This window comes from Oxyura jamaicensis, chromosome 9 (genome assembly GCF_011077185.1).
Source record: "Oxyura jamaicensis isolate SHBP4307 breed ruddy duck chromosome 9, BPBGC_Ojam_1.0, whole genome shotgun sequence".
Classification (NCBI taxonomy): Eukaryota; Metazoa; Chordata; class Aves; order Anseriformes; family Anatidae; genus Oxyura; species Oxyura jamaicensis.
Window position 1 is genome coordinate 21,175,742 of NC_048901.1, and position 20,989 is coordinate 21,196,730.

The window sequence follows — 20,989 nt, forward strand, 5'->3', positions numbered from 1 at the left end:
AATGCTTTAAAGCTACATAATTGTGAGATTTGGAAAGCATCCCAACAACTCAGGATTATATATCAGTCCAGCAAGAAGAATACAGAAGGAGCTATTCTGCCTGTGCTCTGGCCCTCGGTGCCATCTGGTAGTGTAGGTGAGTTCTGCATACAGAATCAGCATGAAATCAAGGTAAGAAACGGTTGATTGGTGTCTTTGCAAGCCTTGGGCAAAGAAGGTGCTGCAGAAGGTTAGATCAAAAGTTCTGCTATTTTAGTAAGGCTTTGGAATACAGAGTAATTCGTAAGCGTTCTGGGTTAGGCTATGAAAAAAAAATCAGGAAACTTCAGATGGTCCTTCACATCCTGAGGTGTTCCATCGTTAACTGGGTTGAGCTCCCTGCACTGAACCTTTTATGGAATGCAGCACAAAATCAGACCTTGAGATTGAGGATTCTGATCCCACATTTATCAAAGCCAGTAGGAGTTCTTGGAGTGCCTTCATGCTCTCTGCATTCAGGATTAATCCATTAGCCTTTAAAACACATTGTGACATAAAATGTGTTCTTTCACTTCCTCTAAATAAGGAGGAAACCAAGCCAGGGAAGCAAAAGCTAATATTAAAAGCTCAGGGCAGCTTCTAACTAGGAGCAGAGCATCCTCCTTTACACCCAAACCTGTTAGAAAAATCACCAACTTGGATCCATACAAGTGGCTCCTCTTCTTACATTTGATGATTTCTTATTTGGCATTTATTGGATTTGCTTACACAGACCCAAATTCTGGCATACTGACTTGTGTCATGGAGCCTGTTAACCCACACATGAGCTCAAAGTCTGCAGTGGGATTATTCACTGGTAAGGTATTTTAGGAAGTAAAGATATTGGATCTGCCCACTGAGTGAGGAGTCTTAGAGAAATCCTGAGGCAGCTTGAGGGATAAAGTACTGCTCAATTAGCCCTGAGTATGTCTACATGCTGCAGCAGTCTCCTGGAGGAGAGGCACAACAGGACCATTCACTGGCACTTTGCTAACTTGCAAGGACCCCTCAGCAATTCCACTCATGCAGATGCAGGTCAATACTCAGCTTTCAGCCTGGGTGACCCTTCCAACACCAACTTCTGACTGGTCAGGGCTATATGCAGCATCTAATCATGTTCTGCTGATACCTTTCTGTTGTTTAATCCATGATTTCACACAAGGGTCTCCCTGGACTTCGTGGTTGCAGTCTCAGTTTCACTGAGAAGTGCACTCGGCTCCCCCAGCTCTGAGGACTGTGAGATGAACTGGAGTGCTGTGGTCAGAGGTAGTAGGGAATTGCTGCCAAATAGAATCAGCTGCAGATATGTTCAGCCTTGGAAATGAAGCAAAGAGCCCCTGTTGTATACAGGGCTAATGAGGGAGTCTTTCAGTCACTCAAGCCAGGAGAAGTATTTTCATGTGGAAATACTATCACCTCTGTTTAACACCAGCATACACAAACTCTTAATCACTTGTCTTCCTCTGTCTTTCCCTCTCAAATCTGCCTTTGGTCCAACCGGGAAAATGATCCTGTGTCTGTTCTTTGGGAATCTCTGTGAATTGCTCCTCTCTCACTTGAACCTCTCCATCTAATTCAGACTGAGGTGGGCCTCACTGCTGGGCTTGCTTGCTGTGCTATACTTGGGTTCCTCATTCTCAGCTCCAGGGCACAGTACAGACTCACTGTTAGTAACCTCTCCACTTGCTTTTTTGGACCCCCTTCTCAGTCCTTCACTCTTTCATGATTCTGTCATGCCTATTCTACCACTAAAAAGCTTTTATTAAATCCCTTCTATTACCCTGTCTATCTGCCAGTCTTCCTGGAAATCTCTCTTCCAGTGTTTTCCTCCTCAGCAGTCTCTGAATCACGCTTTTCTCTGTGCCTCTTCACCTTCACTTAAGGTGAAAAAATTTCATAAGACACCTCCAGACAGTCAAAACAGCATCGGTTACCTACTAAGATGGAAAACCAAAACTGAGCAATTCCAATTTTCTGCACTTAAAAGTCCCCAGTTCTCTCCTGCCAGCAAGCATATTACTCATATTACTGAGATTTCAGTATCAACAGGTTCAGGAGCCAAATGGCAATGAGATCCATGCCCTGGATGCGGATGTAGCCCCAGCACTCAGAAGAGCATGAGCTGGAGAGGAGCTGTAGGAGGAGCTGAGTCTCAGTGACCCTGCCTTCACCACCTCCTTCAGGGTGCCACCAACTTCTCTTTCTCTGAGGCAACGCAGGCACAGGGAGGGAGAGCAGGACTAAAGTTCTGGCCTGCCAATTAAACTAAGTAGAGGTTCTGCTCCCACCCGCTCCTGCAGTTTGGATCTGCTCCGTGGCTGGTCCTAGCTCAGCTCTGCGCTGAATGGATGTTGCAGATGGAACTCTGTAGGGGTGTGAAGAGTGACTGAGCAAAGAATAAAAACTAGACAAGAATAGTGGATGTCTAACAGGTCACTGGTAGTCCTAGGAAGCGCTGTGGAGAGGTATGTTTGCATATAAATTTGGCATGCTAGAATCATGGCAGAATGCTGCATTCTGCAAGCTCACTGCTTTCACATAAACCCATTGTACACAGGCATTTTGCAAACTGTCACCAAGCTATCTCAGAGATGAGCTATAAAGCTCAGGATTTGACAGCTTGCAGTCATTCAAGGTACTGTAACTACAGACTGTCAAAACGTTAGGGAACATTATTGCAAAAGCGTAGAAATGCTTTTAAAACAGCTCTTTATCCTCTTGCAAGGTAGAATGGTAATGCAGACTGTGGTGGAAGTGTGTATGTTCTGGCTGCCTGGAATCCTGCTCCATATTTCCAGACAAGGTTTTGATAGTTTATGAATGCAAAAGTCAAGAAATAGCTGCTAGTATGTAGGGCTACAAGTATTGTTTCATTCTAGGTATGGATGTACCTCACTGACTGGAAAACAGATTGCTCAGTATTGGATGTAAAATCCTTTGGAATTCAGAACAATGAATGCTTCATTGCGACAGATTCTGGCAGATTAGATTTATTTCCAGTTAATCATCTGTCCCTATGCTTTGAGATAATGTATTCAGAATGAGAAATCTCTAAATATTTCAGCAGATTTGATATCTCCAGATTCAGCTGTAGCAAATGATGACAAAAGAACTAAAACAAGCCGAAAAACAAAAACAAAACACTTTTAATTGTAACACTCACTGATTGAAATGCTTTAATACTACTGCTTGTCTCCTACTCACTTAATCTCTGCTCACGTTTGCTCCTCTTGTAAATGAGAAGAGTTCTGTTCCAGTTACTGCACAAAGATCATTTTTTGGTTTTTGCTTTTTTTCCAGGTTTCTCTTTTCCTTTTTCTTTTCCTTTCTTTTCCATTTTTTTGTTTGCTAGACTCTTCAGTGTCAACAGAGCTCCAATCCCCTTCTTGGTCATCAACCCATGCCACAGATTTTGGATCTCAAAAAGAGAGAACAGTCTGGTTACCTTGCAGAAAAGGGTAAAGGCAAACAGTTGTGTGGAGCAGTATTACTGGTGGTTATTCTTGATGCAAAAAGTCAAACAAATGTGGTCTCCAAAGCAACTCTTACTCTGCATTCAACCACATTGTTTGCAGCCTGACTGACAGCCACCTGAATTCTTTTTATTGTGTTACTTTTTCAAGAGGAATTCCTTACCAGGGAGGACACAAACACTGCAGTCCCCCAGACCCTCCGAGAAGTAAATGACTATGTTTACACATTTTAAAATGCCATCACTTAGTTCAGAAGAGAAGTCTGGGAGAAACATATTAATTCCTGAACAAATAGCAAACACTACAGAAGGAGAGGAAGAATTTTAGTTTCAGAAGAATCAAAGGCTGAGTATTTGCCCTTCCTTCCTTCTTGCCTCATACTTTTTTCTGAGTTAATTCATTCCATGGCCCATTGGGTGATACAAACAGATCTTCCTTTGGGGGAAAAAAAAAAAAACAAAGAAATGAACAACAACAACAAAAAACCCCTCACACACAAAAATGTTTTGTTCAATGTATCTGCAACTGTAACTTCAACTTTCTACAGTCAAAACACAGTCAGCAAGAGTGGCAGTTAGATTTGTCTCTAAACAGTGCCTTGACTTAGAGGACCTGACTTGCTTTTAGGGGCAGTAACCATTCCCCTGTCACTGCCCAAGCTCTATTGCGAGTTGCAAGGGCCGTACTGCTGACTGTGACCTGGCGGGGCAGTGACAACCTTTTGCTACGTTTCTGAAAGCTGCCCAGTGCTCTATTTCCTGGTGGTTCCCTGTGTTTTGCCTTAACATGATCAGCTTTAGAAGTATGGCTCCACAGTAGCTGATGCAAACAACGTTCTAAGGTGTTTTTGATGTTGTGCAGGGTGCTCTGTAGGTTGTTCTACAAAGTATCTGATTACTAAAACCACTGCGGTGTGTGCACATTTGCGGTTGCTTTCTTAACACAGGTACCTTCACGACCATGGCTTTTTTACGCTTTTGTTCCTCTAAGTACTCCAAGATAGCAGATGTCCCCTGACAGCACACTTCGATCGGAGGGTCTGTCATAGGGTTCCCGTCCACTAGGACCACCTCCAGCTGCTGCAGGCTGGCCAAATCCTCGGGCAGCTGGGACAGCTGATTGTTCTGAAGGAGCAGCTTCTGCAAACCTGAATACACAAAAGCAGGAACACAAGGAACGGGAATGATGTGGAATGCAGGAATTCCTGCATTCTCCCTGTAAAGGGCATATGGATGAGGCCCAAACAATTCAGTCTGTGTATGGTAAGAGCTTGTGTATTGAAAATTCTAAGTGCCTCTCCAAGCGTGGAAGGATGGGACTGGGACTCTCCTAGCAATGCACTGACTTGGCTAGGTGAAGACTCACCTGGTGGCCAAATCCAGCTTTCACAAGTCCTGCTAAGTGGTACCCCGGCAGTGCTAGTGAACTTAACCACACGTGGAGATGCACTGGGGAACTGGGAAAGATGGGAAGACTGGGCTGGGGAGCAACCCCAGAAAGCAGGTTCCTCACCACTGCCCTGGGGTCACTGGTGCTGACCCCTCAGATCTTCCCCCACCAGGGGTCTGCTTGGAGCTTGGAGACACCCCGTCCTTGGGCTCCTGGGGTTGGGGGGGGTCACCAGGAAGGACCTGCTGTATGTTTGGGTTGGGCACAGCACTTCCCTCACCCTCTCACCTCTTAGCCTCTGTCTGGTTTGGCCCTTCCAATTACTGGATGAGCATTGCACAATGCACTGCATTCCTTCTCTCCCTCCTAACCCCAGGATGCTTTGTGTCCGTAGGGCCACAAACACAAAGACTGTTTTTCACCTTGTATCTGGCATATAGACTCTGGGAGCTCCTTAAGAAGATTGTTGTGACAGTCAAGTATTTTCAAGTGGGTCAATGAGCCGACCTCTGGGGGCAGGTATTCCAGACAGTTATTCTCCATATACAGTTCTTTCAGATTCTGGAAAATATGTGCATATAACTTTTCAGAACGGAAGGATTTTTCCTTAACTTGCTTTATAATTAATATGCAGAGGATATCAATAAGTGCAGAAGTGAGGTTTAAAAGCTTATACACTAGTGGGACAACTACCAGATAGAGAGTGCCTGAGTTTTAAACACTGAGTATTGATATTCTTCTTATTTTAACAGCCCTGGCCTGATGCTGTACCATGTACCTAAAGAGTACCTTTCAGTCCTGCATTTGGGAGCAGCTGAAGTCTACAAAAGTGCCAGGCCACAGCAGCAAAAGATCTTCCCCCTTCTGTTGCTCCTACCTGCAATTTGATGATGTCTCCTGGCAGACTTGTGAATTTAATTCCTTTATTTTGTCCCAGGTATAACCTCTCTAATGATTCCAGGAGAAAGATTTCCATTGGAAAGATACTGAACTGGTTTTCAGACAGGCCAAGGCATTTTAAATTTGTCAGTTCTTGCATTTCCACTGGTATCTAGATGGTTGTCAAAAAAAAAAAAAAAAAGATACATTAAGTCATTCATGCAGTAATCTTAGGGATTTTATTTTTAGGGGAAAATCTCTAGGAAAAAGCTGTGGGGCTGCACTAATGTTGATTGTTTCCTCTGCTGGAGAGATTTCTTATGAGGTTGATTTTTTTCTTAGCAGAAAAGAATTTGTCTGCTTCTTCACTTCCTTTTGTATGCTCAGTGTAGAGGAGAGTCATTTAAATGGATCAGCTCTGAAAGTGATTCTTTTGCATGAATTACTACTTCTGTAAATGTAACCCTTAAGAAGAAAATTGCACTGATGGAAATCTCGGAAAAAGGAGTTGCATTTACTTAAAAAAGGGAGGTGTATTCTCAGACCTAAAACTGAATATGTCATGCTGATAACAGCACAACTTGAGTGCGTATCTGTTCATTATCAAACGAACAGCAAATGTTAATGATGTTAAAGGCATTAACAATATCACATCCGTCTTAAAGTTGCTCTCTGCTCTGGTTCAGTTTGTGATGCTTTGGTTCTACACAAGTGCATCTCTTTATTTTCCCATATACATGGAAAAAATGCAAAAAAACCTGAAGCAGTCCCTTCCCTCCAGTCACTATTTCATCTTTACTATGCCGCACAAAGGTCAGTGCTTCTACATTCTTGCTTCTCTTTCCCTGTCTGAATACTCAGATGTGAGTAATAATGAGTTACCTACACTCAGGTGCGTGCCAAGTGGAACACATCTCATTTTAGTAGAGAAAGGTGGGACTCAGCTGAAATGAAGAACTTAGACTTTGCAAAAATGGGGGGTCTCAATAAAATAAAAACAGAAACAAAGAAACAAATACCTGCTGTATTTGATTGTCATCCAGAGACAATACTTCCAGGCTTTTCATAGTGCATATTCCTTTAGGAATTTCATCAAAGCAATTTTCACTCAGATCTAGTACCCTGACACCGGTTAATCTGGTGAAGGAGATGGGTACCGTGTGCAGTCCAGTGTTCCTCAGATACACACGGGAAAGTGATGTCCAGCAGCGCATCTGGTATGGGAACTTCTCCAGGCTGTTACCAGACAATTTGAGATCTATCATTTCTGTGAGGTTCTTCAAACCTGGGGGAAGCTTGCGCAGGAGATTGTAAGACAGATCCAGCACAGCCAGCTTCTGGCAGTATTGCAGTGTAGGAGGAATAGAGGATAACTTATTAAAAGCTAAAAATAGCTTAACTAAGTTTGTCAACAAACCTACCTCTTGTGGGATGACACTGATTAGATTTTCTTCCAGATCTATTATTTCTAAATTAGCAATTTGACAAAGCTCAACGGGGAAAATTTCAAATCTATTTCTTCTGAGGTAAATTTCCTTGAGTTTTGTCAGGTTTGCTATTTCTTTAGGCAGACACTGTAGATTGTTATCAGAAAGGCCAAGCAGTTCAACATGATGGAGGTACTTGCAGATCTGCACTGGGATTTCCTGCAAGTTGGTTTTGTAGAGCCTGAGTTGACGAAGGGACTGCAAGTTGCTGATAACCAGCAGTGAACTGTAAGAGAGGGGATTGTTACTTAAATCTAAGCTCAGAAGATGTTTCAGCTCCCCCAGTTCTTCACATATGTCCTGTATGTGATTCTGATCCAAGTAGAGAACCTTCATGTTCCTCAGGCGATTTATGGCTCTGGGGATGCTCACAATTAGGTTCTTTTCTACATGCAGCTCCTCCAGACACTCTAGACTGAAGACCTCTGGTGAGATGGTTTGCAGTTGCTTATTGGCCAAATCAATAAAAAATATCCTGTCTGTGATGTATGTGGGAAAAAGACCTTCATGCTCCAGAGCTTCATTCTCCAGAGCTTCATTATCTGTTATTTCTTGTGCAGTCTGAAAAAGGTCATCCTCAGAGCAGACAGGTTCATCTTTAGGGTAATTAATGTCCCTTGTGCTGGCATCCACGCTCTCCTGAGACTCAACCATCTGTGCTCCTTATTTTTAATTTCAGAAGAGAAAAAAAAATCAGCAGTACTCAAACACCTTCTTGCACTATATAAAGACTGGAAGAATTTAGCATTTAGGGACAGGTTCTAATCATGGCTGTACCCCTCCAAAAAAAACCTGCTTACATTCCTTGACATCAAGGGGATGTGTGTACAGCAGGACTGTGACTTGGAACCCAGCGTCCTGGCATGCCCCAACAGGGGGATCAGAGGGTGACCTTTGTGAAGTCAGTGGGGCTGGAGGAAGCATCTTTCTCGGTTCTTAATTTAAAAGCGCTGAGTTCTGTCTTCAGCTATGCTGACTGTAAAGCTGACAAGAGCCTTCCTATAAAAAGGTGGTACCTTCTTTTATAACACTCGGTAGTTTCTGAGCTGGAGAGACACCAGTAAGCCTGATATCTGATAACTTTTAAATTGCAGTATGTGGACTGCGAAAGAGTAAGAGGTGGAAAGGAGCGACCACCTGGCTGACTGTGTACACGAGTAGGTGGAGGGCACCTTTTGGCTGACATTTAAGATAAACTGAGAGAGGAAGGAGAGGCTAAAGTCAGGAGGCGGCCATCAGTCACCTACCTGAGGCCCTTCACATTCCCCAGGTGCTTTCCCCAGGTCACCAGAACAAGGAGGAAGAACTGAAACAACGAGGTGGGGGAGACCCAAGCTCAGCTCTGCAGTCTCACGCAACCATTGTATAAGGGCATTGTCTTTTTTATTAGTTCCGAATTCATCATTCTGGAGTGAGCCCTGCATCTTGTGGGGTGAGGAGAAAGTGTGATCCCAGCCCAGCCCTGGGTTTTCTGGGGGTCAGTGGAAGGATTTCCTCAGTGGAAAGGACGGGCTAGGGCACCTCCCAAGTAACTGCTAATCCCCATAGCTACGCTCACTTGTGCCAAGGCTCCTCGGAGCACGCAGGCATGCCACTGACTAACATATTCTGGGGCTAAGCAAACCCAGTGTGACGGGCAGTGTGTGACGGTGACGCTGCCCCTGCCTGGCCTTCAGGCCTCTCCACGCTGGGGTTGGGACTGCTGCCAGAGCCCTGAGGGGACGCCAGAGGCTGTGGCCTCCTCCTGTGCCGCTCACCCACGGGCAGGCTGAGGCTGCCCCCCAAAAAGTGGGCCGGGACGCTCCCTTGGATATCGGCTCTGTGGTAACGGGCCCAGCCCACGGCGCGGGTGTACACGGGGAGGGTGCTGAGGAGCCAGGAGCGATGGTGGGCCCTGGCTGGGCAGGGCAGGCTGCAAGGGAAGCAGCAGCCGTGGGGATGTGCTTGCTGGGTGTCACCGGCTGTCTGGCGGCCTTACACCCTCTTATGGGCTTTCAGGGGGACTTGTAATGGCCATAGATGCTCGTATTGTACTAGTGCCAGCAATTCGGGAGCTTGTGTCTTTTTGTGTGGATGCTGGACCCTAACATCTGTGAACAGCAGGGTGCTGTGGGTAGCACACCCGAGCCAAAAGGTGCCTCCTGTGGCTGTCACATGCACCCCAGGCCCCTTTCAAAGCTGCTGCTTTCCTGTCCAGATCCCAAGGCACCAGGGGCAGGAGGGCAGTTTGCTGAGGGCCTTGCAGCTTTGCTGCTCTCAGTGAGGCTGAGGCTCCCCCCAAAGCTTCCCACCTTCATTCCTCTGTCTGGGCTGATTTTCTCAAGTAACCGTGCAACACTCTGAACTAGATTTCATCACAGACTGCAGGAAACAGTCCTTTTTACAAGGACAAGGGATCTGTCTATATGAATATTACGTCTAAAGGCTCAGATCCTCTGTGGTGGCAGATCAGGAATATATACACAAGCCCACAATTTTTCCTTCCTTTTTTTCTTTTTTTTTAAAAAAAAAAAATTTCCCCCTCCCTCTGTACGTCTGTATCTATCTGTTATTCTTGTGTTACATTTGAATAATTGTAACCCTTTTCAGCCCAAGCCCATTTTTATTATATCTCCCAGCACAACAGAACTTGCGTCCATGGAGATGTTGCTAGGCTGCTGTAACGATGCAATAACAGTTTGTTTTATTTTCAAGCACTGTCATGTCAGTTCTTCCAGACCTTCACCAGCAGTATTTGCAGGCTTGCCAAAACCTGAGCCAACCTGAAAACCCTTTCATTGCTCGTGTGCTTCAAGAAGCTGATAAAAGTGATAACATGTAAGGAAATAACAAACAGCAATTTTCAGATTCTTCTGAACTCCTTAAACAAGAAGGGGACAAGGAATTGAACAGTGAGAAAGTTTATGCAGTTTCAGGCTTACACACAGATCACACTTAACATTTACTGCAGACGTTTTGGTTTGACTCATCTTGAAATCATCTTTCAGAAGTCTGTAACTGTATATCCCTTCTGGACAGCTTTACAGCAGTTAAATCAAAGGTGAAAAGGTACAGCATAGTGACTTTACATCCCTTAGAGAAGTCAAACCCAATGTCTACAGTCATTCTAGCTCCCTGCCTTTTGTCTTGCTCCTGTTTAAAAAGCCTCAGCTGCATCCAGTTAGCTTCCAGCTGGTAATGCTTTCCTGAACTGTCTCTGAGTCCTGACAAGGTATTAACCACCCAAATTGTCTCTCCTTATGTGGCAAGATAGAGCTTCCTCTCCTGGATGCTCCTGGGGGCAGGATTAATTGTCATTTAGAGAGAGAACCCAAGAGAAGACAGGGTAAGGTAGTGGTTTGTGCTAGCTTTTTATTCTGGGGGCAGGATAGAGTAGATAAAGGACAGGTAACAAGGAGATGATAAGGTAATCTCCAGACCAGTTTTCTCTGTTTTCATCTGCCCTCCCCTCATCTTGCTGTTTCCTGCTCTCTGTGTATGTGTGGTCTTGCAGCTATGCAGTGGATTGAGAGTATCAAAATGGATAGTGCTGAGGTACAGGGTGAATCATATTATCTGCTGTGGCATTACCACAGTTAGCTACAGCAGCTAACTGCATCCAAGAGCACCAATGAGGTTGCACATAGATATACTTCTTATATGGAGAGATAATTCATTTTTCTGTATCATTTTCCCTCTCCTGATGTACTTACATTTTTGTGTTACAGGAAATGGACAAAAGGGATCACATTAAAAATAGCTGGAAATAATCATTTAATGCCTGTGCAGAGAGTTACAGATGAAGATCTTCAGGTTCTTGCCTTTGTCTTGCGCAGTTCTGTATTTGTCACAGGTGAGTTTTTTTTTTTTTCTTTCTGTGTTTGATGTGCTAATATTGTGGTGGTTCAACATCAATGGGCAGCTAAACATCATATAAAAAAATAAAAAAACATAAAACACAAGCAGTCTTGACTTCAGCCTTAGTTTGTCTTTGTTTCTTTTTGTTCATAGATCAATCAATTGTAGGTATACATCTGTCTCATTCTTCATCTTTTTCAGGTTTGGATCTTAGGTACAATGTATTGACTGATGTTGGAGCAAAGCACATGGCAGCATTCCTCCAGGTGCCAAAATGATGTTTATGTTTCAGCAATATGATTTATTTGGCTATGTTAATATTTCTGTGGTGTGTTTGAGACAAGAATGCATTGGTATGGCAGAATTCCACTAACTTTGACTTCTGTATCCAAATCCATCCCACTAGAACCTCATCCAAATCCATCCCACTAGAACCTCAGATTGCATTCTCTGGGGGAGATTTTTAATTTCTGAGAGCAAAAGAGTTTGATAGTTATCTAGGGTGTCGTGAAGAAGGAATGGTGGAATAAACCAGAGGGCTTTTAGGCTTACATTCAATTAAACAAAGGACGTAATGGTAGTGTCAAGTGTGCCAGGGCCTTTGTTTCAGATACATTATCCTTCCTATTAGCCTTTCTGTGGTTCTAAACATAGGAACCTTTAATGCTTCCTTTCTGTCATTGTTAGCACTTGAAATACAGACTGAAAGTGGTGAGTTTCCACTCTGTGCCTGTATCTCTGGAGCTCAGGGGAGTGCCTTCAAGTTCACGAAGTAGCTGGAGGTCTACGTCTGAGCTTAGCCACCTGCCTTGTTTAGTCATATGGGTTCCTAGGTGGCTATTGTGAGCCCCATGAGGATTTACACACTGCATGTTTTTCTGTCTATCCCTCATCTGATGTACTTTGGCATTCTCAAACCACTTCTCCAAATCAGGTTCTGTCTGTAAAGCAGTGCCGGGTGGAGGTTGTAGGTAGGTGTATGACACATCTTTTTGAAAAGATCAAGCATGCTCTAGAAAAGAAGTCTCATTGCTTTCTGCTACATTTGTTCCTAAGGAAAACTCAACTCTGCAGTACCTTAACCTGATGTTTAATGATATTGGCACAAGCGGAGCAGAGCTGATAGCGAAAGCCCTCCATGTGAGTATTAGTCTGGGAGATTTAGACGTTGGCATCCAGTTTGATATTTTTTTGCTTTTGATGAACAGTACTAGTTGTCCTGCCAACATCAAAGTTGGCTGAAAGGGCCCTCTGTCTTCAGCCCATTCAGCGTTCTGCTGTAACACAGGGATTGCTTGTTTTCCCAAGGCAGCCTTCAGAAATCAGATTTCACGCAAGAGAAAGTTGTGCTGTGCTGCCATTAATACTTAATTATCACAACTATCGCTCTGGATTTTTCTGTGTGAAAAATGCTATGCTATGCTCCAAGTTGTATAATGCCATCAATATTTTCCTTTGAGCTTTTTTTTTTTTTTTTAAATTTAGTGTTAAATTTGCCTGTACCTTGATGTCAATGCTTGTCTCAAGTCAAGGTGTCTGAGACGTACTTTCAAAGCTTTGCCTCAGCAACAGCACAAAAACATGTTAGTTGTTTTTAACGTGGTTTCCTAAGGAAATGAGGCTTGCATGTAATACTTGTGTTTATGAAACAAGACTCTTGTGGGCTCTTTCTTCCTCCTTCATAGTCTTTGAACTAATTTCAACTAAATCTGGGAGGCCTCCAAAGCGCTAAGGTTGTACGGTAGAGCTGTACAACATCAGGCTTGCCAGGATCCCCCAGAGCTATTTGTGCAGCCCCACAGCAACATTTGCTGAGCTCGTCCTGCAGGCAGGTGGCAGGACCTGACCTGGGCTCCCCTTGGGTGAAGGGGGAAGAAAAAAGAAGGAGATGCTGTAGGGAGGCACTGCACTGGGGAAAGGGGACCAGGGACATGTGGAACATGTAAAAGCCATACGAAACCAGGCTTCGTTATATCTTCTGCTCACAGAACTGTTTGTTTTGTAATCTCTTTACCAGAGATTATAATTGAGTAAGAGTACAGTGGTACTGAGGAGTTAAAAATAGAAAACCGCTCTGCATTGCACTTAGGACTTTACCCGTTTAAAAGGTATTTTTTATCCATTGAAATTCCATGGAGAGGGGGGGAGAGCCACTGACTTCTCTCAACCTCTGATCAGAACTTTCTACTAGCAGTCCTGCAAAGACTGATGCATTGATTTAACTGCGTAAAAAGAAAAAAAAAAAAAAAAAAAAAAAGCCCTGCTGAAATTGATTGTCTTTGCTGGGCTTTGATTTCAAAGCCTCTGAGAAATACAAGTAAACTTTGCCTTTCTGAAAGGCATGTTGTATTCTTGTTTAAGTGAATTTTGGTATAACTTTCATTTCAGTTGCCAGTGTATGCAGAAATATCTGCCTGCATTATTTTTATGAGTGTGCAACTTGCGAGCTTACCTGGGAGAAAGAAGTTTTCAAATAACTAAGCTTTGCTTCCAGGCTCTATGTGCTTCCACTGTGGAAAGCTTGCGCCAGCTGCTTAGTCAGTGTTAACACTTGAGTACGATTCTGGAGGGATGTTTGGTCTGTGTGGCAACTAGCAGGATTCACAGGAAAAAGGACAGTTGTTAGGTTGTTGTTCTAGCCATGTGAAAAGCATTATCTATTCATTTTCTAGAGGAATGAAACCCTTGTATATTTGAGAATGACTGGAAACAAAATGGGAAACCAAGGTGGAATGTACTTTGCTTCAATGCTACAAATTAATTCTACCTTAGAGAAGTTAGATCTTGGAGACTGTCATCTGGTAAGTAAACCAGGGAAATTACCAGCAGTTACCCAAGTCATTGAACATGTCAGTATTACAAAGATCCTGCAGTGCTTGCTTAGAGGAAGTGCCCTCTGTTGCCATTGAGCTTGCATTTTGTGATGGCTGGAGGTAACGCAATGTATAATAATGCAGTGTGTTGCATAAAACACTCAAGTCACACAACCAGTGATATGTTTGAGTCACCGTCCCTGGGAGTTCAGGTGCTTGGCTTTTGCATATTCAGCATTGTTTCTGTTGTTCATTTGTTGTGCTGTCTAAATTCTGTATGATACATACTGAAGAAAGGGGTTCTTCTTCTAAAGTGTGCAGTGCTATAAAGCCTGAAATTCACCCTCCCCATAGCTCTGCTCCTGTCAGGACTCAACTCAAAAAGGACTTAGGCATGGCAGTGCTGAATTGAGTAGAAAGGCCCCTAATCTGTTCTCAGATAATTCACTGCCTCTAAGGTGGGTGCTGAGACTTCCCCCAAGCTGCACTGGGGAAAGACAGGACGGTAGGAACCGGTCAAGGCACTAAAAAGAGCGTTTCCCACTCCAGTTAAAACCATGGATGGCTTTAAACACCTGTGGGGTTACAGCAGCAGGTCGCAAGTGGAGCTGTGAACCTCCTCCAGGTGGTGTGTCCTTGTGAGGTAGCCTCAGTGGGGCTGGAAGGTGGCCATGGTCCTTCTCCCTGCCTAGGAGAACTTGGTCCTGTGTCTTGCCTGGCAGGAGAATGCTCTGACCGAGCCAGGAGTGACATTGAGGTGGGCTGCTCTCAGCCTTCTGTTAAAGCTGCTCACTTCTCAGGAGAAGCATCTGTTGGGCGTACAGAGTAAGCTGCACTGTAACGTAACAGTTGTGGCTGTCACCTGGAGGTCAGATGCAAAACTTTATTATATTTGTTCGCTGGAATTGCAGAATTTGCTCCCACACTAGAAGGGGGAATACCTTCCAGGAACTGTGGGGGTTATGAATATCTAAACAAGGAAAGTGTTGCTGGAGTAAGATTTATTGAAACACTTAATATGTTTATGCTTGGTAGGAAGCTGACAGGGTTGTTTTAAAATGAAATAGCTTCAGGTGTAGCCCAGCCTAATTGGAAAGGAACATAAATGTAAGTTAGTGACCAAACCAAGGAAATACAGAAATCCACATTGGCCTGTATTCTAGGCTCCGACTGCTCTGTACCACGTTAATTCACTTCTAGTATGCATTTATCTAGTGGATACATGTTAGCTAAGACTTTTACTGAAGACCTTGGGGAACACACACAAGCTATATCTTACTTCATAAATTGGGAAAAATGAAGTACAGGATTAATTAAATAGACAAAGATCTCTCTGAGATGCATTATTCTTGCTTCTTATTTTCTGACTTGCCAAATTTCCTGGTCAGTTGTAGTTCTTAGTCTAATTCCATTCTGTTATTCCGCAGGGAGCTGGCATCGGTGCCTGTAAGCGCGAGCCTACAGCGCTTACATTGCTCCGAAGTACAGGGAGGCAGAAATAATGGTATTTCCAAGCAGAGCCCATTCAGTGTTTTTGATCTTCTGACAATCAATTCTAGGAAGTCATGGTAATGTAGTAGCTTGATCTATACTTCGGACAGCTTTATCTAAAGGGTTTGTTTATTTCCATTTGCAGGGTACGCAGTGTCTGACAGCAATAGCAACAGTCCTGACTCAGAACAAAGCAGTCAAAGCAATAAACCTAAATCGTCCTTTACTATACAGCCAAGAGGTATGTTGGTAGACTGTGGTGCCAGCTCAGTCAGGGAGAAGCATAACTGAAATCAATGCTGACATATTTATGGAAATCTAGACTACAGGGCTCTCTGGGTTTTCTTACTAAGTGACGTAATAACTTAAAAAAAAAAAATGCATGTAGATTTTTATTATTATTTTTTTTTCTGCCACAAGCTTTGTGCCCTCACAAGCTGCCCTTGTTTAACTGGGAGGCTAATTTTTTTTTTTTTCATCTTAAATGTCTTTCTTGGTATGTACGCGTTGGTTAAACAAAGGGCCAATGGAGATGACTGGGTATTACTGAACCGGGTATTCCTTCCGCTGCCAGAGCATGGAGAGTTTTATGCATCATTCAGCAAACTGAGGGATAAAAGCTGTTTAGCAGAAACCCAGGGGAAGAACAAAAGGCTGCTTTTTATCTGAGCAGTGTGATACATGGGCAATTGCCAGAGGCTGCAGCCTAAGGAAGAAAGGCATACTTTAACAATATGCCATATTCACTGCGCTCTGTGGTTTCCTTGTTTCACTGTGCGAACTTGAAGCTGGAATTTAACAAGTGAATGAACCTCAATGTAAAACCTATGATGCATTTGTGATCCAAAACAAAGACACAGACCTGCCAAAACAATCAGGCACTGAAAAGGGAATGAGTAAGGCAGTGTTTGCTGGGGGCAGCACCACAGGCCACTGGATGGGTACTTGTGCACAGAGGTGTGGGCTTTCACCTGCAGGCATGCAGCTTCTGTGCATCCCTGTAGGCTTTCACCTGCAGGCATGCAACTGCTGTAAATGGCTGCTGGTCCTGCTGAAGTCTTGGCCACAGAGCTGGTTCTGCCAGGCTGGCAGCAGTTTTCAGCTGCCCGTGATGCATACCCCATTTTCCTGATGGTAAGATAATGTAATTAAACTGTCACGAAAGCCAGACCTTCCCATATCCCAAAGGTGATTTTAAAAGATTAAACAGATTGTAGTGGGTTCTCTTCTACCAAGACAAGGGTTGATCTGCCTAAGTACAGTTTTACAAATAAATTCAAACTCCTGGCATTGAAAGTAAAGGCCTAGTCTGCATTGGTGAGAGACTTTCTATTTGCCATTGTTTCCACCTTCAACCCGATCATCTTCTGAGGCCTCTGGATTGCTCCCTTATTTTTGACTCAAAGAATTCACTCCCTTATTTTTGTAACTAAATGTGACAATTTCAAAATGGATTTACTGTGCCTTACAGTGACAGGGCATATTTTCCCCCACAGCAGTTCTGTCTCTCTTCATGAAATAAGAGTGTCGTTAGTGAGGGCTGACTGAAATGTAGTTTTTTAAAAGCAATGTCTGGGAGGGAAACTGATTAGATATAATGGTTCAAGCATTGATGCTCCTAATATCTGCAGGGATGTATATAGTACTGTAAATCTGCAAATACTTTTGTTATTGTTCACCTATTTTGAGTTCTAATAATACGTTGTTTCCTTGCTCTTTTCAATAGGAAGTTGTAATATACAAAATAGAATGCTACTGATGAAAAAGTTTTGCTGTTGTGCATCTCTTTTACTGAAGCAAGACCATATCTTATTCTAAAATAGAGTTTAATAAAACTTAGTGTATACTTCTAGGAAGAGACAACAGTCCACGTAGCTTCGATGTTGAAAAATAACTCTTCTCTTGTGGAACTACATTTGTGCAAGCACGAAATTAAAAACTTTGGTGTAGAGCGACTGTGTGAGGCATTGTATGAAAACTGCAGCCTGAGATACCTTGATCTTAGCTGGTAAGTTACTACGTGACGTAGCCTTGACTAACGTTAGACACTCATTTTCTTAGCATTCTTTTAAAAATATATATATGCATGATCTCTTTCAGTAATAGGATAACTCGTGATGATGTGAAATTTTTGCGAGAACTACTGAAACGGAACCAAACCCTGGAAATACTAGATCTTAACTCAAACCGAATAGAAGATGATGGAGCCGTCTACTTGAGCGAAGCTTTGGCTTTGCACAACAGGACTCTTCAGGCGTTAGTATTTACATAACTTCCCCCAGGGGCTGCAGGCATAACGACTTGGAGTAAAAGGAACCCAGACTTTGCAGTGGCTGAACTGACATGAAAATTACGTATTTTTATGCTACCAATCAAAACAGAAAAGTCAGGAAGTTCCAAAATTTTTGGTCCAGCTGAGAAGGAAAAAAATGTGAGCAACAGATTGTGTGGGATTCATTTGCCCAAGCATAGGTGTCTCTGCCGTTTGAGGTGCCCTGAGGCCTGTGAGAGATCCGTAGGGTGCTGCAGGGAAGCCACATGGGTTCTTCTGGAGACCTGCAGCTGGAGGCCAGGCAGGGCATACTGACATGTCTTACATGGCACGAGAGGCTTGTGTTTGACTAACTGAATGAAGCCCCCTGTAGCTTCTTGTGAACTATAGGAGTAAAATGCTAGTCCAAGAAATGCCATGCAGGCCAAAGTGCTGATGCTTCATGTTCACCTTCCCTGCCTGTACTTCCTTCGTTCATCTTGGGGCCATTGCTGCACAGCCCGATACATGCTTGTTCTTCTATCTTTGGTTTTGGGTTGAAGCTTAGATTGGTTTTGTAGAGGATCTCAGCATCTTGCACGTGATTCACAGCTTCTAGTCATTCTAAGGGGGGTGGGAGGCTATGGGATCGTTGTTCCTTTTTGCATAGGTCCCTGTGGTGCGCAAGCGTAAACAGAACAGGATCTGTAGGGCTTCAGAATTTCAAGATAATCAGATTCCATGCAGGGATAAGGCTCTATATTTGTTGATTCTGATCTTGAACAGATAAGAAAATCCTCTGTTGAAGTTAGCTTCCGGGTGAACCCGAAAGAGCTGTAATCTCTCCATCAGGGTGTATTTTGTAGCCCGCATTAAACCGTGCCGGCAGGATGTAAAAGCTGATCAAAGGTGTTACCTGAAGCCATTAGTTTTAAGTAGCAGACTGAGGAGGTGGTGGCTGCTAGGTGCCTCTGAAAGCCTTCCAGGTTCACTAACATAAAAATAACTGCCGGTCCGCAAAGATCAAAGCTTAGCCTGGCTCCGTGCCAAGGCCTGGGCTTCAAAGCAGACTATAGATGAGATGTGGCCACCACACAATAAGTCACTGACACTGGAGAACTAAATAGTGAACAACCTGGCTGCGTGAGTCACAGAAATGCCTTAAGAAACAGCACAATTCCATGGCCCAAGCTGCCTCTAGCAGCCTGAAGAAGGACTTAATAGGACTGGACTTAATACAAATATCTCACTGCATTATTATTAATAAGTATACAAGTTCATTGTACATAGAACTGTAGAAAATCTATAATAATTAACTCAGTAAAAAATATTTTTAACTAAGATATGGGAATTGAGTGGTGTGGCACATTCGCATAACTATTTTCTCTGTTTATTAGGTTATCAGTAGTAAGCAACAATATAAGTGGCAAAGGGCTCATAGCTCTTTCACAAGCAATGAGAATAAACACGGACCTTTCCTACATTTATATCTGGGGGAACAAATTTGACCATGCCACCTGTATGGTAAGTGTTTGCTTCTGAGCTCTTCTGAGAGTTTTTTTTTTTTCTTGATTGGTTTTCACAGTCACTGGGAAAACCACAGCACTTAGTGAACAAGATAATTGATTTACTTTTTTAAAAAAATACTTAAGGTTGTGCTAATGTAGCTGAGTTCAGTATGATGATTCATCATACTGGAACGACCAAGTACTCGCCTACTGTGTTTTACCTTCTCGATCCTTCCTTGCAGTCAAAATATAGTATTATATGTCTGATTTTTGGTTTTCTTTATTGCAGGCGTTTTCAGAATTAATTCAGATTGGCCGCTTGAAACCTGCTTGTACAGATGTGGAACCCTATGAAGTGGATGGGCACGTTTACCTTGCAGAGCTCTCCCACGGCCTTAAGAAGCATTACTACTGGACACCCAGTTGTGGGGAGGTAACGAACAAAGCTGCTAATGCCAGCCTGGCAATTGGAGCTGTTTCAGAATATTTGTAAGGTAGAAGTAGCCTGAAGCCACAAACGCTTGAGGTTTTTCCACCTGGCTTCTAATGAAATGGGTGACATCATACTTACCGCAGGTTGTTTCTTTAGGGTCCCCAGTCTAGAAGTCTAAAAACACTTAGAAATGGTATTAGAGCTAAGATGTTGAACCAGTAGCCATAAAATTTGTTACTAAATAATGCCCGTTCTATTAAAAGCCTATTAATATGAAAATGCATTGATTCCGCTAGTCATTTCTGTTGCACATGCATCTCCTTTAGGGACAGGGCTTTGTGGTTGTAGGGGGATGGTTGGGAAACACCTCCAACCTTAATGGTTCTGTGATTCCATGATTCCTTTGCCTTACTGTAATTAGGTGTAGTTCCATTGCCCTTCCTGGGCTGCAGTTCCTGCAGTCAGGCTTCCCTGTAGCAGGGAGAGCCTGCAGGTAGTGCTGTTTTGTCTCTGCAGGCTGGAGGCCAGCCAGGCAGACTGAACGGATAAAAGCTTCCACCTAGGACTGCCGCTGGGCAGCAGCTTTGCTTGAGAGCAAAACAGATATGTGGTAGAACAAGATTCCTGTTGAAGCTAAAAGAGGCTGGAGTAAATGCATTTGTCGCCACTGCTCTGCATGCTCTCCTTTTACTTAAAAATTGTGTGCTTCTGTTCTTTAAAAGTGCTTTTTTTTAAACCACGTTAAATGAATTTAAGCTCTTCGCCACAAGAATGCATGAGCTTTAAAGCTAGTAAACCTAGTTCACAGATATACAAATGGTATTTTGATTAACTTGCTGTATGTAGTTCTTTCTTAAATTACAAATGAAAAGCACCACTGAACTTGATGTTATTTCTTCCCATCTCTTAAACTGAAAGCATTTCCATCATTATAGCTGTGTGGCAATTCTGACATAAATAACACAACATATGCATATAAAGATAGTTAAAATTTGTTTAATGCTTTGGATACAAGCTGCTTAAAAGTTTAGGAATCACTCAGATTGTTTCCTTTTACAACCATTCTGCTTGTACCTGTAGGAGCACAGATCTTGTCAAGTCTAAAACGAAAAAATGACCCAGATATGACAGAGGCTTGCTCAAAGGTTTTCACTAATGAAATCTTCTGCATGTCTAAATGTGCCTGATTTAAAAAACAAAACAAAACAAAAAAACACAACTAGTGTGAAGTACATGTAACAAAATCTGTAAATGCGTGTGCACCAAAAGACCTGTAAAATGAAAAGTCAGAAGAAAAAAATAGGAAAGTAATTTCAACAGTGTACTTAAAAAGCAGTGACGTGTATTACCACAGTGGCAGTGTAGAAACAGAGGTGGATGGATACACTTTACCACCTCGGTCATTTCAGA

General features: G+C 43.1%; 2 protein-coding genes across 9 annotated transcripts; one reads left to right on the top strand and one right to left on the bottom strand.

Moving 5' to 3' along the window:
* The first annotated feature begins 44 nt into the window (after positions 1-44).
* On the top strand, positions 45-20,770 carry LRRC34 (leucine rich repeat containing 34). 8 transcript variants are annotated; one of them, XM_035335078.1, is made up of 11 exons: positions 45-171; positions 9,941-10,063; positions 10,954-11,078; positions 11,285-11,349; positions 12,140-12,223; positions 13,756-13,884; positions 15,533-15,628; positions 17,241-17,395; positions 17,488-17,643; positions 19,036-19,162; positions 19,436-20,770. In XM_035335078.1, the coding sequence occupies exons 1-11, from the start codon at positions 161-163 to the stop codon at positions 19,637-19,639; spliced, it is 1,275 nt and encodes a 424-aa protein (XP_035190969.1). In that variant the 5' UTR covers positions 45-160; the 3' UTR covers positions 19,640-20,770. The 8 variants fall into 8 exon arrangements, with proteins under 8 accessions (XP_035190969.1, XP_035190972.1, XP_035190970.1 ...); XM_035335079.1 differs by lacking the exon at positions 45-171 and adding an exon at positions 8,821-9,095; XM_035335080.1 differs by lacking the exon at positions 45-171 and adding an exon at positions 8,821-9,070.
* Positions 3,004-8,549, bottom strand: LRRIQ4 (leucine rich repeats and IQ motif containing 4). Its single transcript, XM_035335074.1, has 5 exons — positions 6,779-8,549; positions 5,758-5,931; positions 5,303-5,441; positions 4,442-4,638; positions 3,004-3,436 (listed from the first exon to the last, which is right to left on the bottom strand). The coding sequence occupies exons 1-5, from the start codon at positions 7,898-7,900 to the stop codon at positions 3,290-3,292; spliced, it is 1,779 nt and encodes a 592-aa protein (XP_035190965.1). The 5' UTR covers positions 7,901-8,549; the 3' UTR covers positions 3,004-3,289.
* Positions 20,771-20,989: the final 219 nt, after the last annotated feature.

Excerpts from the sequence above, each read along its gene's own strand:
- LRRC34 (XM_035335078.1), top strand. Across the intron at positions 11,350-12,139 it reads ACATGGCAGCATTCCTCCAG|GAAAACTCAACTCTGCAGTA; the intron begins GTGCCAAAATGA and ends TTTGTTCCTAAG. Across the intron at positions 17,644-19,035 it reads CACAACAGGACTCTTCAGGC|GTTATCAGTAGTAAGCAACA; the intron begins GTTAGTATTTAC and ends TCTGTTTATTAG.
- LRRIQ4 (XM_035335074.1), bottom strand. The coding sequence starts at position 7,900 with ATGGTTGAGTCTCAGGAGAGCGTGGATGCCAGCACAAGGGACATTAAT. Across the intron at positions 5,442-5,757 it reads GAGACATCATCAAATTGCAG|AATCTGAAAGAACTGTATAT; the intron begins GTAGGAGCAACA and ends CATATTTTCCAG. Across the intron at positions 4,639-5,302 it reads GTCTATATGCCAGATACAAG|GTTTGCAGAAGCTGCTCCTT; the intron begins GTGAAAAACAGT and ends TTGTGTATTCAG.